This window comes from Amyelois transitella, chromosome 28, assembly GCF_032362555.1.
Source record: "Amyelois transitella isolate CPQ chromosome 28, ilAmyTran1.1, whole genome shotgun sequence".
Lineage (NCBI taxonomy): Eukaryota > Metazoa > Arthropoda > Insecta > Lepidoptera > Pyralidae > Amyelois > Amyelois transitella.
In genome coordinates this window covers 1,279,951-1,296,369 of record NC_083531.1, presented here as the reverse complement: position 1 = coordinate 1,296,369, position 16,419 = coordinate 1,279,951, and the positions used below count along the sequence as shown (strand labels likewise).

General features: G+C 35.8%; 1 protein-coding gene across 2 annotated transcripts in view; it reads right to left on the bottom strand.

Moving 5' to 3' along the window:
* LOC106133676 (zinc finger protein 37) overlaps window positions 1–14,507 on the bottom strand; it is a 28,831-nt gene extending 14,324 nt beyond the window's left edge. The window contains exons 1-10 of one of the 2 annotated variants that reach the window (XM_060952431.1): window positions 14,103–14,507; window positions 13,154–13,311; window positions 11,888–11,992; window positions 11,165–11,281; window positions 9,165–9,281; window positions 8,317–8,367; window positions 4,673–4,761; window positions 3,795–3,876; window positions 1,766–1,843; window positions 338–429 (exon numbers count right to left, since the gene is read on the bottom strand). In XM_060952431.1, coding sequence (XP_060808414.1) covers window positions 338–429; window positions 1,766–1,843; window positions 3,795–3,876; window positions 4,673–4,761; window positions 8,317–8,367; window positions 9,165–9,281; window positions 11,165–11,281; window positions 11,888–11,992; window positions 13,154–13,298 — 876 coding nt within the window. In that variant the 5' untranslated portion in view covers window positions 13,299–13,311; window positions 14,103–14,507. The remainder of the gene's footprint in view (window positions 1–337; window positions 430–1,765; window positions 1,844–3,794; window positions 3,877–4,672; window positions 4,762–8,316; window positions 8,368–9,164; window positions 9,282–11,164; window positions 11,282–11,887; window positions 11,993–13,153; window positions 13,312–14,102) is intronic. The other variant, XM_060952432.1, reaches the window with a different exon arrangement.
* Between the last annotated feature and the right edge of the window lie 1,912 nt (window positions 14,508–16,419).

The following is a 16,419-nucleotide window of genomic DNA, read 5'->3' as shown; positions in this document are numbered from 1 at the left end:
AAACGAACAATCGATCAATGTTGAAGAAAATGATGCAGTGCAGTTTGTTACCGCACTGACGCTTCGGAAGCGGCAGTACACTTAGTTTTAAGTAATTACGAGTAATTCGACGTCAACCAATGTTGTGAAACCAAAAGATATGACAATTATTAAGTAATGTTGAAGTGTACCATAATATTGAATAAAAGTTTTGATTTTTATAGGATCAAGCCATATAGATATTATATATTATATATATATATATATATATATATGTGAATTTTAATTTTTCACTATTCGACTGACTAGGCTCCGTCTACACCGCAATCGGTATAGACGATGTAAAACGGCCACTCACTTTGTCAATGTTTGCGTATTTCTCGTGTATGTGTCTCAACGCACGCAAATTTTCGTCGAGACTGAGCGAGTCTGAAGCTTGGCTCGGGGAACCTGTAAAAAAAAATATATATAATGTAATGTGCCGTGTGGTTACCGGCACCAATAGAAATAGAATAGGACCACTCGCATCTCTCCGTTCCCATGGATGTCGTAAATGGCGACTAAGGGATAGGCTTATAAACTTAAGATTCTTCTTTAAGGCGATGGGTGATTATTCTGTCACTTTTTGGAATCTCAATTCTATCATTAAGCCTAACTGTATGTATATATATATATATATATATATATATATATATATATATACATATATAATGAATCCTCCTAAGCCATTGAGCCAAACGTGATCTTCCAGTTTTGGGTATCTGTCTAACCCATGATCAATTCGCTTCAATTCAATTCGAATTATTCCGCAAACTTATTTGCAGGCAAACTCATGCCTTAAGTTCATTCAAATGACGATAACTTTTTTTTAGGGAACCGATTTTGATGAAACAAACTTTAAATGTTTTGGTGAATTAAAACAAAGCAATTTGTGAAAGTTTTAAGTAAATCGGTTCAGTACTTTCGGAGATAAGCGTGATCATACATACAGACAGACAGACAAGAAATTAAAAAAAAAAATTTTTGCTTTCTATTATTCATTCTAAGTGTTTCTCTATCCATTTCAGTCAAAAATACTAAATGTACAGACAAAATATATTTACTGTTTTATTACATACTAGCGACCCGCCCCGGCTTCGCACGGGTGCATAATTATAAATGTTATTATACATCAAAACCTTCCTCTTGAATCACTCTACCTGTTACAAAAAACCGCATCAAAATCCATTGCGTAATTTTAAAGATTTAAGCATACAGACAAACAGACTAAAATAGCGACTTTGTTTTATACTATGTAGTGATATGAATAGATGTACTGCGCCAATCACCTTTTTAATTTCCTCCCACCCTAAGGTTGACTGGAAGAGATTGCTTTAGCGTTAAGTCCGCCTTTGTACCTTATTACCTGTGTTTTTTTTTTCTGTTTCTCTTTTTCTTATGGTGCTATAAAGAGTCTATCTATCTACCAAACTTGAACTTAGTGAGTACCATTAGTTCCTGAGATGAGCGCGTTCAAACAAACATTCGAACCATTAGTTCCTGAGATGAGCGCGTTCAAACAAACATTCGAACCATTAGTTCCTGAGATTAGCGCGTTCAAACAAACATTCGAACCATTAGTTCCTGAGATTAGCGCGTTCAAACAAACATTCGAACCATTAGTTCCTGAGATTAGCGCCTTCAAACAAACATTCGAACCATTGATTCCTGAGATTAGCGCGTTCAAACAAACAAACAAACAAACTCTTCAGCTTTATAATATTAGTATAGATAGAGAAGAACTCACCAAGGTCGGGCTCCTCATCGCTGTCCACTGTGATCGGTTCCGTGTTGATCGGCATCAGGTTGCTTCTCACGCGTATTTCTGAGACAAAAAACATATGTAAATATAACAGTCTTTTCCATGTTCTTGGCTCTGTCACACCCGCAAGTGATATAGAGGTGATTAGATTATCCTTTAGTCGCCTTTTACGACATCCATGGGAATGGAGTGGTCCTATTCTTTTGCTATTGGTGCTGGGAACCACACGGCACACTATATATATATATATATATATATATATATATATATATATATATATATATATATATATATATATATATATATATATATATATATACATACATATGATCACGTCTATATCCCTTGTGGGGCAGACAGAGCCAACAGTCTTGAAAAGACTGAATGGCCACGTTCAGCTATTTAGCTTAATGATAGAATTGAGATTCAAATAGTGACAGGTTGCTAGCCCATCGCCTAAAAAAGAATCCCAAGTTTATATTATAGACATTTAAAAACATTTTTGTTTATCAACTAGCTGTCATGTGGCAAAAAAATGTGGGAAGACCTAGACGAACGTATCTTGATCAAATTAAAGACGTCCGTGGTAAAGGGTCAGGTCAAGAGTACCCGAAACCGCCGAGCGTGCATGAAGTGAGTTATGAATGTGGATGAAGATGAAAGATGTAGTCTCCCAAGTTTGTGAGCCTATCCCTTAGTCGCCTTTTACGACATCCATGGGAACGAGATGGAGTGGTCCTATTCTTTTTTTATTGCTATAGGTACCTATATAACCACACGGCGAGTATAGTCACATAGTATAGGTACTTAAGTTATTTTGACGTCAATAAGCGACACCATATATCGTAATTTGAAAATATCGTATTATAAATCTATTTCTAATTAACGTGCCGTGTGGTACCCGGCACCAATATAAAAAAGAATAGGACCACTCCATCTCTTTTCCATGGATGTCGTAAAAGGCGACCAAGGGATAGGATTATAAACTTGGTTTTTTTTTAGGCGATGAGCTAGCAACCTGTCACTATTTCCATCTCAATACTCTATCAATAAGCCAAACAGCTGAACGTGGCCGATCAGTCTTTTCAAGACTGTTGGCTCTGTCTACCCCGCAAGGGATATAGACGTGACTATATGTATGTATGTACTTATTGAGGGTCTTTTAGTCTTTTTAAAGACTGTTTGCTTTGTTGCCATATAGTATACTTATTTTGATGTCAATAAGCGACACCATATATCCTAATTTGAAAATAAAACATTTGACCAATGTATTCTCTCGTCCACATTCTATTCTATGTTTGGATATTTGTGAAGTTGACGTTGTTGAAGAAAATGCTGCAGTGCAGTTTGTTACCGCTTCTATTGCACTGACGCCTTGGAAGCGGCAGTAAACTTAGTTTTTAAGTAATTCATTTGACGTCAACCAATGTTGTGAAACTAACAGTTTTGACAATTATTAAGCGATATGAAGTATCCTTACATAATAATGAATAAAAATTTTGAATTTTTCATCTGATCCACTTTTCGCGTCCTGTCCCGTTTCCCTTTGACGCGGTCTCAATTCGAACCAGTTCAATTCCTGAGATTAGCCGCGTTCAAACAAACAAACTCTTCAGCTTTACGAATATTAGTATAGATAGATAGATGTGAACTATATGTATTTACTTGAAGAAGTATATTTATACTAGCTGTTGCCCGCGACTTCGTCCGCGTAAATTTCGAATTTTTAAAAAACTTATTTGCAGGCAAACTCATGCCCTCAAGTTCATTCAAATGACGATATCATCCATTTTGTAATGAACATCAACTCACTTATAAACTTAAGATTAGGCTTATTAACTTAGGATTCCTCTTTTAGGCGATGGGCTAGCAACCTGTCACTATTTGAATCTCGGTTCTATCATTAAGCCAAATAGCTGAACGTGGCCATTCAGTCTTTTCAAGACTGTTGGCTCTGTCTACCCCGCAAGGGATATAGACGTGATCATATGTATGTATGTATGTATCAACTCACTCGCTTGCTCCATCTGCCTGTTGGTCTGGTCCACTTTACGCGGCCTGCCCCGCTTCCCTTTGACGCGGTCTGTCGATGGTGTCTGTTGGAAAAAAAAAGAGAAAACAAACATAAGTATTTATAACTAGCTGCGCCCGCGACTTCGTCCGCGTGGAATAGTTATTTTGGGCGTCATCGAAGCCCTCAAGGGTGAATAATTTTCCCCGATTTTGGGCGTCACTGAAGCCCTCTAGTATGAATAATTTTCCGCGATTTTTTTTCACATTCTCCATTATTTATATAAAAAATAATAATAGAAAACACTTCACTTCATCTCTTTCCCATGGATGTCGTAAAAGGCGATTAAGGATTACGCTTATAAACTTGAGATTCTTCTTTTAGGCGATGGGCTAGCAACCTGTCACTATTTGAATCTCAATTCTATACATACATACATATAGTCACGTCTATATCCCTTGCGGGGTAGACAGAGCCAACAGTCTTGAAAAGACTGAATGACCACGTTCAGCTATTTGGCTTAACGATAGAATTGAGATTCAACTAGTGACAGGTTGCTAGCCCATCGCCTAAAAAAAGAATCCCAAGTTTGTAAGCCTATCCCTTAGTCGCCTTTTACGACATCCACGGGAAAGAGATGGAGTGGTCCTATTCTTTTTTGTATTGGTGCCGGGAACCACACGGCACCTCAATTCTATCATTAAGCCAAACAGCTGAACATTCCATTCAGTCTTTTCAATTCTATTAGCTCTGTCTACTCCACAAGGGATATAGACGTGACCATATGTATGTTTGTATGAAACGGTACACCAATAGTTTAACGGAGCAGTTAATACTACAAGCTTATAGTTCAAAGGATGATTTAAATTAAAGTTACTTACAGAGTCATTCTTCTTAGCGTTCGGATTCCTTTTGGTATATTTACGTTTGACTCTCGGCGTGTCCCCGGCAGACGAAGAGGCGGCCGAATCTGAAATTATAAATAATATAAATAAATAAATAATAAAAATTCATTTATTTCAGACAAAAAAGATCCGTCGAACTTGCATGAAGCGAGTTATGAATGTGGATGAAGCGAAGGAAGTATGCAGAGATCGTGGCAAGTGGAAAGAGGTAGTCTCTGCGTACCCCTCCGGGAAAGAGGCGTGATTTTATTTTATATATGTATGTATGTAAAAAAGATCCATATACAATTTTCAATAAAATCAAATAAGTAGATAAATCAAAATCAAATAAAAAAAAAAATAATAATAATGTTCTATAACACTGTGAAATGTTGTATTAATCAAATTCATTATAATCATTGCCTTCTGAATTGAAACAAGATTTTGAACGCCGTCGGTCGAATAGGTAAGGTGCCCGGTTATAATGCGTGATGCGCAGAAAGGCTCAGGTTCGAATCCCACCTGGTCCATGTACCAATGACTATTTTCGAAGTTATGTACATTAGTTTGAATACTAACTAATGCTCTTACGGCGAAGGGAAAACATCGTGATCAAACCTGCACATTCAGGCAATTGGATGGTGTAACCATGATCGATCCAATACGGGTGAGATTCCCCTGCAAAGGTTGCGGAGGTCAGACGGGAGTCGCTTCGTACAAAAACCTGACTCACCCAATTTTTTATGGTGTATGTTAAGACCATCACAAATGTCGGGTTTTTTACATACATATGTACATAATTATGGTCACGTCTATATCCCTTGCGGGGTAAACTGACTGAATGGCCACGTTCAACTATTTAGCTAAATGATAGAATTAAGATTCAAATAGTGACAGGTCGCTAGCCCATCGCCTAAAAAAAAACCCAAGTTTGTAAGCCTACCTATCCCTCAGTCGCCTTTTACGACATCCATGGGAAAGAGATGGTGTGGTCCTATTCTTTTTTGTATTGACATTGTTTTAACATATAGTGATGGCATATAGTAATTATTAATAGTTCTACAGGCAGAACTTTTAGAGATCTTCAGTGGTCGAACGGTTAAGTTGCCCGGCTAAAATCAGTGAGTGATTCGCGTGGAGGCCTTAGGTTCAAATCCTACCCCGGCTATTTACCCATGACTCATTTCAGTTATGTAGGTACATTAGTTGTTTGATTGAAAAGATCGTGAGGAAACCTGCACATTCGGGCAACTGGATGTGTAATCATGGCCCACAATGGGTAAGATTCCGTTGCAGAGGAGTCGCTTCGGGGGAGTCGCTTCGTGTAAAAACCTGACTCACCCAATCCAGTATCCATGATCAAAATTCACACTCCAAGCAGGAGCTTGGAGTGTGAATGAAGAAATATATAAGACTTGAATATGAAGAAACCCCTACGGAAAGGACTCCATAGAGGTGAGAATGTACTATAAGCCGATGGAAGAAGACAGAACTTTGTTCCTTACGTGATAAATACTATTTTTTAAAAGCTCAAATGTCACGTTCACAGCTATATCAAAATATAATTAAGTCTAACTACTTTGAACAATTAAAGAATAAAAATTAATTAAATGTCATCATATTTAAAACTAAAGCAACTACGTTTACTTTTTATACTACCCGCATGCAAAAAAATATTCTGAACATAGTATAGGTGTTTCTCAATAAGTTTAAAATTATAAACATTTTAATAGACGTATATAATTACATGATTAGTCCATAAAAATAAAAAAAAATAATGAATTTATGACATTGACTCGACAAAAATTATTACTCGATTTGAACACACTTAGAATAGAAACTTGTGAAAATGTTTGATTTCTGTTCATTATGGAGGAATTAGTTTTATAATTTAAAGCCTTTTTTTAATCGAAATAACTCAATTACATATTTAGATAAAAAGATATCATTCTCTTATTTATAAATATTTTTAAAATATTCTTACTACTTAAGTAAAAAGTACCTGCAAAATTTATATTTCATAAATAAGCATCCACTTTTACATTTATTTATATATAAAATATATTATACTACACCTAGCATTAAGATAATATGTTTAATCAAAAATTTATTTCACATAAAAAGCTCCATCAACATATAATTCATGCTTATAAAAAAAGTCAAATCTGCGATATAATATAATAAAACCCGAAATGCCAAAATTATATTTCATTTTTGTATCATACCTACCTACTGATTCAACATTCATTTACCATTCAAAATAAGAACAATGGATATCTCTGATTTCAAAAATATATCAAATCAAATGAACAAAAAGTACATGGCAGAAAATAACCATTAGCTATGAAAAATAAAACAAATACTATGTGTACGTACAATACTGGCGCAAATATATTTTTAATCTTTATTGTTTTCTAAACAGCCAGTATTAAATTCAGAAAAATAAAAAGATTACAACAATACTGTTCTATAATTCATACATATAATAATCCTCTTTGTTTCAATACAATTCGACAGCTCGTAACAACTTAATGTTAAACTGCTGATATAGGTAATTAAGAGACATCTTTGTACGCACGTAATAACAAATAAAACATTCGATTTCTAAAATTTGTTCCTCCATCGTTCTTAGAGCCGTTCAAATATTAATATCTAACTACAATCATGCACAACGAACATTCTTTTCTTTTACCTTTCCGCTTTATGAATTTCGCATTTCTTCTTATCACGACTTTTTTGTCGCCGACCTTTCTGACAGCTGTCATTTTTGGCGCCATCTTTCTAAGCGTGGAGGTTTTATTTTTTCCAACTTGTCTACTCGCATTTAATTTTTTAATTCGCGTCGAAACTTTAAGGCCGGCGTTGCTGATTGGCCGCGCTATTAAAAATGTATATTCGTTAAGACAAATAATTTGGAAAAAAATACTACATATATACTTTTTTAAATTTAAATTCTTGATTAATCACATAATTCTGTATAAATAAAAAAAATTCTAAACCCTGGACTCGAGTTTTATCTTTTTCATTTCTCTTTCGCAAAAATAAAGAAAAAATTTAGGAATTAAAATCCGCATTTACTCTTTAAAGAGCAAAATTTTGCTGTGCAGTAGTCTGTTTGTCACTACGAACTTCTAAAACTATGGTCGAGTTAATTTTCTACGATCTTACTCTTACCATATTGAGCCAATAAATAATAATTCCTGAGTATAAAATAAAAAAAAAATATCTTAGACAATTTAAATAATATAATTGTGATGTTTTGCAAAAAACCTTTTGCTATTAATGACACAATACTGTGGATATACCTATTTTACACTAAGTCAAAATAACACAGACTTTAATTTTCACTAGCTTTAAAAGTGAATATGTGTCTTTTAAATCCTATATCTAATATCACGATAAAAATTGCAATTAACCTCCAAAAATAACGCGTCACTTTCTTACATTCAACAGCACATCAAACTACCTTTTAAATTCACTGCAAATTCGCCTCTTTAACAGCGTCATAGAGTTCCATTCCGGTTAACTTGATATGGTGTCGAATGTAATGAACTCGTGTATGTATGTGTATTATGTACAAAATGTTAGTCACACATAAAAAACGGTTACTATTGTATGGGTTAGTATGGAGAATGACTCACCGCCTGCGCCGCGTCGCTTGTACTCTCTTTTCGCTTTCCTTTCAAGGGCTTCTGAAACAAATTTTATGTGAATTGAATACACATACACATACATGCATATAATCACGCCTATATCCCTTGCGGGATAGACGGAGCCAACAGTCTAGAAAAGACTCGATAGGTCACGTTCAGCTATTTGGCTTTTAGATAGAATTGAGATTCAAATAGTGACAGGTTGCCCATCGCCTAAAAGAAGAATCCCAAGTTTATAAGACTATCCCTTAGTCGCCTTTTACGACATCCATTGGAAAGAGATGGGGTGGTCCTATTCTTTTTTCTATTGGTGCCGGAAGCCACACGGCACTAAATACACATAAATTATATAAACTTGACGCAAAGAAAAACGGCTCAACCAATATTCTGGTATTCAACCATTTTGTAAATTGACGCTCGGTGAAAATGCTGCAGTGTAGTTTGTTCCGCCGCTTCTTCTTTACATGCGCTTTGGGAGCGGTAGTAGATATACTTATGTTGATGTCATCAAGCGATACATTGTATCCTACTTTGAAAATAAATCTATTTCTATACAAACCGAATTAAGTTTTCATCTTTCTAGAGAGGAACTCGGCGTAAGCCTGTGACTATGACCCTGTATTGCGTAAGTCAGGTTTTTATACGAAGCGACTACAGTTTTAACTCCACAATCTTTTTCAATCAAAATTAGATTTAAACCAGTTATTATTTAATTTTTACTTTAGCAACAAAAGGTTAAAGCGAAAAACCCCCCATGGTCCTTCGAGCCGGATATGAATCCGGCTCGAAGGACCATGTGCCTAACGGCTACCTACTGATTCGGTACAATAACTTACCTTGCTCTCGGAGTCGCTTCCTCTCCAAATACTCGGGGCTAGTCTTGTCGACTCTAGGCCGTCCGCGCTTTCGTTTCTCCCCGGAATCGCTTGTAGGAGTGCGGTTCATAACGGCAGCTGAAAAAAAAGATAATTTTAATAGGTAAGTAACTACATTGAAGTTTTCTATGCTGGTCTAATGGCAAAGCAGAAACATACTGCGTGCCAACTGCTTCTCATCGCGTGCACATTGTAAAAAGGGAAAGGGCTTCTTAACTTGAGATTCTGCTTTGAGGCACTCTTGATCGGTATTCAAATAGTGACACGTTGCTAGCCGATGGGCTATCACTATTTGAATACCGATCCCATCATTAAACCATCCAGCTGAATGTGTTGGGAGTAATTTCGAAAACTATTTCGTAATTCGTAGGCTTCGTTAGTAATACGAGTAGTAAGAGCAAGAACTACACAGATAAACTGTATTATTTACGGATGTACAATCATTTTTTGCCGTGTGGTTCTCGGCACTTAAGAATCACGGACCACTCCCTCTCTTTTACAGGAATTTTGGAATTCGGCGAATAGGGTAATAAATTTGGGATTCTTCTTTAAGGTGATGGGCTGTTACTACGAATTTTGAATTGAACGTTTTAAATCTCAATTCCAACATTAAGGCATACAGCACGTGGCCTTTTTTTCAAGACTGACCAAATTTATATATTTTTCACAATACATACATATGGAGGTACATACATAAAATCACGCCTCTTTCCCGGAGGGGTAGGCAGAGACGACCTCTTTCCACTTGCCACGATCTCTGCATACTTCCTTCACTTCATCCACATTCATAACTCTCTTCATGCAAGCTCGGCGGTTTCGGGTACTTTTGACCTGACCCTTTACCAGGACGTCCTTAATTTTATCAAGATACGTTCGTCTTTTTCACAATACAATATAAATAAATAAATATAAATATATACGGGACAAATTACACAGATTGAGTTAACCTCGAAGTAAGTTCGAGACTTGTGTTACGAGATACTAAATCAACGATACTATATTTTAAAATACTTATATAGACAAACATCCAAGACCCAGGCCAATCGGAAAGTTATTTTCTCATCATGCCCTGACCGGTATTCGAACCCGGGACCACCGGTGTCACAGACAAGCGTACCACCGCTGCGCCACAGATAAATAAATAAAAATATACAGGACAAATTACACAGATTGAGTTAGCCACGAAGTAAGTTCGAGACTTGTGTTACGAGATACTAACTCAACGATACTATATTTTATAATAAATACTTATATAGACAAACATCCAAGACCAAGGCCAATCGGAAAAAGTTCTTTTCTCATCATGCCCTGGCCGGGATTCGAACCCGGGACCACCGGTGTCACAGACAAGCGTACCACCGCTGCGCCACAGAGGCCGTCAGTGTCACTGTAGGCAACCATATTGGTATACGCCATAGCAACGGTTGCCATGATGTTGTTTGTTGGGAGAAATGTCAAAAATAATTTATATTGTTGGATGTTCTTAATTTTATGTTGAATAATATAGGGATTTTTAACTGATTATTTCTCCCCTCTTTTCTCCTTCTTTCTTCTGTAGGAACAAACGGCAGTGCCGTGCGGTTCCCGGCACCAATACAAAAAAGAATAGGACCACTCCATCTCTTACCCATGGATGTCGTAAAAGGCGACTAAGGGATACGCTTAAAAACTTGGGATTCCTCTTTTAGGCGATGGGCTAGCAACCTGTCACTATTTGAATCTCAATTCTATCATTAAGCCAAATAGCTGAACGTGGCCATTTAGTCTTCAAGACTGTTGGCTCTGTCTACAAGCACGGGATAAGGGATATAGACGTGACCATATGTATGTATGTATGTTCTTAATTTTATGTTGAATAATACAGGGATTTTTAACTGATTATTTCTCTCCTCTTTTCTCCTTCTCTCTCTCTTCTGTAGGAATAAATAACTCTAATAACTTTACTTCCTACAGTCACTCACCCATATCTCTGGCCTGTTTTCTGGCAGCGAGATTGGCCAGGTACTCCGGGCTACTCTTGTCTATCTTCGGCCGTCCACGTTTCCTCTTCACAGGCGTGGCTGCTTCGCTTGTGTCAGCTATAAAAATTTACATGTATGCCATTTAATCTTTGCTATTAAAAAAAAAAAAGTTCGTTCGTTATTTGTAAGAAATGCGCGCGAAAATTCTTTAACCGTTAAAAAAAGTTTATAGGTTATGTGTATGTATAACCTATTTTCATAATGAAACGCATCCAAAATGGCGGCTAAATATTGTCCTCTCACTTGCACTATATTGCCGTCTTTACTCACACGCGGCGGTACTGCATGTAAAAAAACAGCTGTTGTTGGTCTTGTAAAATTTTTGTTACGCGTGGTAATGTCTTTACGACAAATATTATCACAAGAAATTGATTATTATAACCTCAATGCTTTTTATGTGAGCTGCATTTTTGATTATGGAATTTTCTTTATATTTTGGTTGACTGGATGAGACTGTACATATTCTTCTAAATCCAATAATTGTTCTGTAATTTGTTATTTTTATGTGCAATAAAGACAAAAACATACAATTACTTTTAAAAAAACATATACTACAAAAACTAACTCTTTATGAAAGTTCAATTATCATAGTGGACGAAAGTAGCTACCCGACTATCCTCAGTTCCCAAAAGCGAAGCTCTCACAGAATAAAGGTTAACTCACAAGTGCTGACAACGGGGCTCTGTCTAGCCGCAAACTCGACGGCCGGCGGCACGAAGTGACATACTGGATCGCGGTAGTCCACAGTTAGGGGGATACCGGCAGGCACTGGCAAAGATAAACACATAAAATTAACCACCTGTTGATCGCAACTCACATTTTGATGGGAGTCAAGAAAGGGCGCGCTGTTAGAAAGCAAACTCGCGCAAAGCGCACTCCGAACAACCTATAACCGGAAGGTTGGCAGCGCCATTTGTGACGGTGGCATTATAGTGTTGGCGAAAATGATCAACAAGAATGGCCACGTTCAGCTGTTTGGCTTAATGATAGAATTGAGATTCAAATAGTGACAGGTTGCTAGCCCATCGCCAAAAAAAGAATCCCAAGTTTGTAATCCTATCCCTTAGTCGCCTTTTACGATTCCAAGGGGAAAGAGATGGAGTGGTCCTATTATTGTTTGTATTGGTGCCGGGAACCAAACGGCACCATTCATTTATTTATATATTTATACATCAAGGAAAAAAAAATAAGAATAGAACTTAAAATTAAGAAAAACTCAGTACAAGGGCACTACTTATTTCTAGAGAAATTCCTTCCATTAGGCCCACTATAATTTTTACTCAACTATCGATACACAACACTAGTGGGACACTTTTCTGTTCCCGTGGGAATTACCAGAAGAAAGGTTATTCCTGTAGAATTTGTCTCTTTGCCAAATAACATAAAATCAGTCGTTTTTTTTTTTTCTCTTTATATTATTAGTATGCCGTAGTAAGCCGTGTGGTTACCGGTCTTTTTGGAATAAAACCACTCCATATCTTTCCCATGGACGTCGTTAAAGACGACTAAGGAATAGGCTTATATTAAAGATGACTAGCGAATAGGCTTATAAACTTGCGATTCCTCTGGTTTACGGTGGGCTAGCAACCTGTCACTTTTTAAATTTAAATACTATCATTTAGCCAAAAAGCTGAACATAGCCTTTCAGTCTTTTGATGACCGTTGGTTCTGTCTAACCCGTAAGGGATTTAGATGTGATATGTTACGTTACGGATAAACATTTACGAATTGAGTCTAGTAGTTTCCAAACACCACAGAATAGGACCTCTTCCATTCTCTTCCCATGGAAGTCATCATAGGCAAATAAGGGAATAGCCACCTTCACCATATAGCATGATCCGAAATAGGCTAGGTCTACCTGCATAGGTTATGAACTTGACTCTCTCAAACACGGGACTAGACTAATCAATTTCAAGGTGTAAAAATCACCTTTATCCAAGCCGTAGATGGCGCCGTTGTGTTCCAGCTTCGGCTTTTTCTCCGGAGACTCGGCCTGGCTGTTCTCACTAGACAGTGATTCCTCTCGCTTCAGTTGCGGCAAGGCAGAGTCCAATTGACTTTCGCAGAGCGCCATTTTATGTTTGAGACTGAAATTTAAATTTAATTATCATTGTCTCATTGTAACAAATGGTTATTAACCTAAACACTGTTGTCTGCTTACACATTCATCAAATCACACCTTTTTCCCGGTGGGGTAGGCAGATATTACATCTGCATACTTGTTTTGACATGTCCAAACAATCTCAACAATGTCAATGTTGGTCACCATCATCACATACTCTTTCACTCCACACATTTTTCTTTGTCTGTTATTTCTAATTCTCTTTAATTAAATATTAGTTGCTATGGTTAAGGTGAAATGAATTTTCCTTTCTTTGTTACTGCTTGTATTGTTAGACCCTATTTTCATTTGGATACCATAACTACTTGTTTGTAAACTACCTGTTGCCTAAAGGTTTGATCATGTGGGAATTTCTTAGTCAAATCTTGTCAATTGTTTTTATAAATCTCTCCAATTGTTATTTTATTAGGTTAAATAGCCAACATTGCTTCTTAACCAGGTTTTATCAAAATGATGTCCCATGATTTTTGCAAGAAGAATTTATGGATTTATAGATTAACAAAAAATGCTTCAAAAAATAAAATGCTGAAACAACGCATTAGAATAGTGCACTTTATAACACTGACTCTCATTCTGTTAGCATTGTTAGATGGGCCAAAAACATTGGTGTTTTTAGAACAAATACTCCACAACGTATTCCTTATTATTGAAAGTTAACTGCCGCATCGTAAATTGTCCGGAATATAATTAGCAATGTTATCAAGAACAAGAAAGCATTAAATATTACACAAACGGCAGAATGTCGTAAGTACTTACCTCAATATACCATTTTCTATCTTCAACTGATTAACGTTATGATACACTTAAAACGAAATAAAACTTACACAATAACAAATACTATACAATTAATAGTTCATTTAAACTTAATATAACAACAAATATTTGATTTGAAAACAATAAAACTACGGAAAAATTATGCTTGGTTTCCACTCAATCAATTTGCTCAACTACAGAATGGTGCTGTATAAAGACACAAAAAAATACATTTAACACACGATTTCTAATAATATTTAATGCGCGCACTACATCCTTGTGCAATAATATTGCTTTTAAAAGTGATTACAAAAGTTTCCTAAGCCGATTATCGAGGATATAAACAAAATTCGCGAAGCCTAAAATCTGTCTGCTGAACGTCCATTACGTTTCCATTCGGGTAATGCTACTGCCTACAGAAAGCGTAAAAATGACGAATTCATTTTTGTAATAGCAACACTGCGTATAATCTGACCATTTACGGCTAGGTTTACGTTAACTTAGTTGTAATGTTCCATAATGTACTTATGATAACATCAACAGTACCAGTTTATATTTTATTAAACACTGGCATTTACTTATTAAATGTATTTCCAAAAAAAAATCAATAAATATTTATTTATGTTCAAAAATCATAATATTTTTGTCTATACGTGAGTTTCTTAAAATTAAATTGATTAAGTACGCTAAAGCTTTCATTCGGAATCAAGGTTCGGAACACTTTATATCTGTCACTTGTGTGTCATCAATTCCCAAACACCTTCTTAAATTGGGAACATAATATGAATTTTTATGAATTATCGATACATAAATCAAAATAAAAATTCGAATAATTTAAAAAACAGTACAATTTTCGCAGGTTAATAAAATTAATTTTTATCTATGTATTGTAGTAACGTAATTTTTAATATTTGAAGCATGTCAATAGCAACACTGCATGGGTGTGAGCAAGCAAACCGAGGCAGTATGAAATGGCGCTCCGCTGGTTATAGGTAGGTCGGGCGTTGAGTTGGCATTGTAATTTGTAGGTACCTACTCGCGTGTTATCGGCACAAATGTTATCGCGTCGAGTTTAGCCGAAGTCTTTTGTGTGACTTCACCTCGCATGTTTGTTTGTCGACCCGAATATTATTATTTTTTGTGTAACTTTTTACTGTAATATCTAAGTAGCCGAAGACATTTATTTGGATTATCGCAGATAAATAGCAATATCGTCACAATATTACTATTTCTCATATTATCTTGCAAACTAAATTTTAATAAGTATTGTTTTTATTAGATCTTTTTTTTAATCAAAATAGGTGTGATTAAAAAATTGCAGTTAAATAAATATCCTACCTAACATTGGTCCGAAGTTTCACTGTAGTTTTTATCGCACCAGAATTTTTTTTTCGGAGTGAGAATAACTTACTTACCTACGTACACCCTTTTTAGTTGAAATGCGAAATTATCGTCAACCAAAAATATTACAAACTCATTTTATAATGCCTATTTAACATAGACGTACTACTTAGGTACTTACTATGTATAATAATAATTACGGTTGTAATTAATACAGTATTTATGTTTAAATTAAGTAATTAGTGCTAATTTTCTATTTTCTTAGGTTTGAATTCTAAATGACTGTCATATCAACGCACAGACCAAGGGTGGACTGAGAAAGGTTTTCCCGAAATTCCTGCGGGAACGGTAATGAAACGTATGTTAGTAATGCTGTAGGTAGGTACATGCCGTATCTAAGTATAAAAGTTTAAAAAAGTTTTACTGTTTACCAACACAATTTGTCCTTCAGTCGCTTTCTACATCCACATAAAAGATGCATTGGTCTAATCTTGTAATTATTAATAAATCTCTTTCTCAGAAATGTCGTAAAAGGCGCAATATTTAATATATAAACGGTAAATGGCATTATTGAGAATAGTACCTATGTGAAAGTTCCTTTTCTTCCCGCGCATAATATAAAAGGTAAACAACGGAGACTTCGGTACCTTTAAACCAGTGATTCTTCATGTATAGGTTATAACCAACTCGATAACTCACAGTTAACCTCTTGCTAAATCAAATTTCAATCAAGTGAAAATGCTTGTCTCCTTAGTCGTCTCTTACGAAATATATAATTAAACGAGATTCAGAAATTGTGACAGATTGCTAGCTCATTAAATTGAAGAAGAATCTAATGTTAGTCAATGAAAGAGAGACGCCTTTAACGAAATCCATTATAAAGATATGGAGTGGTCCTATTTTATAGTGCCGAGACCCACACGGCATATTCCTTGTGATTTTAAACTTACCTAGCATAAACCTTAGTACATACTTACCT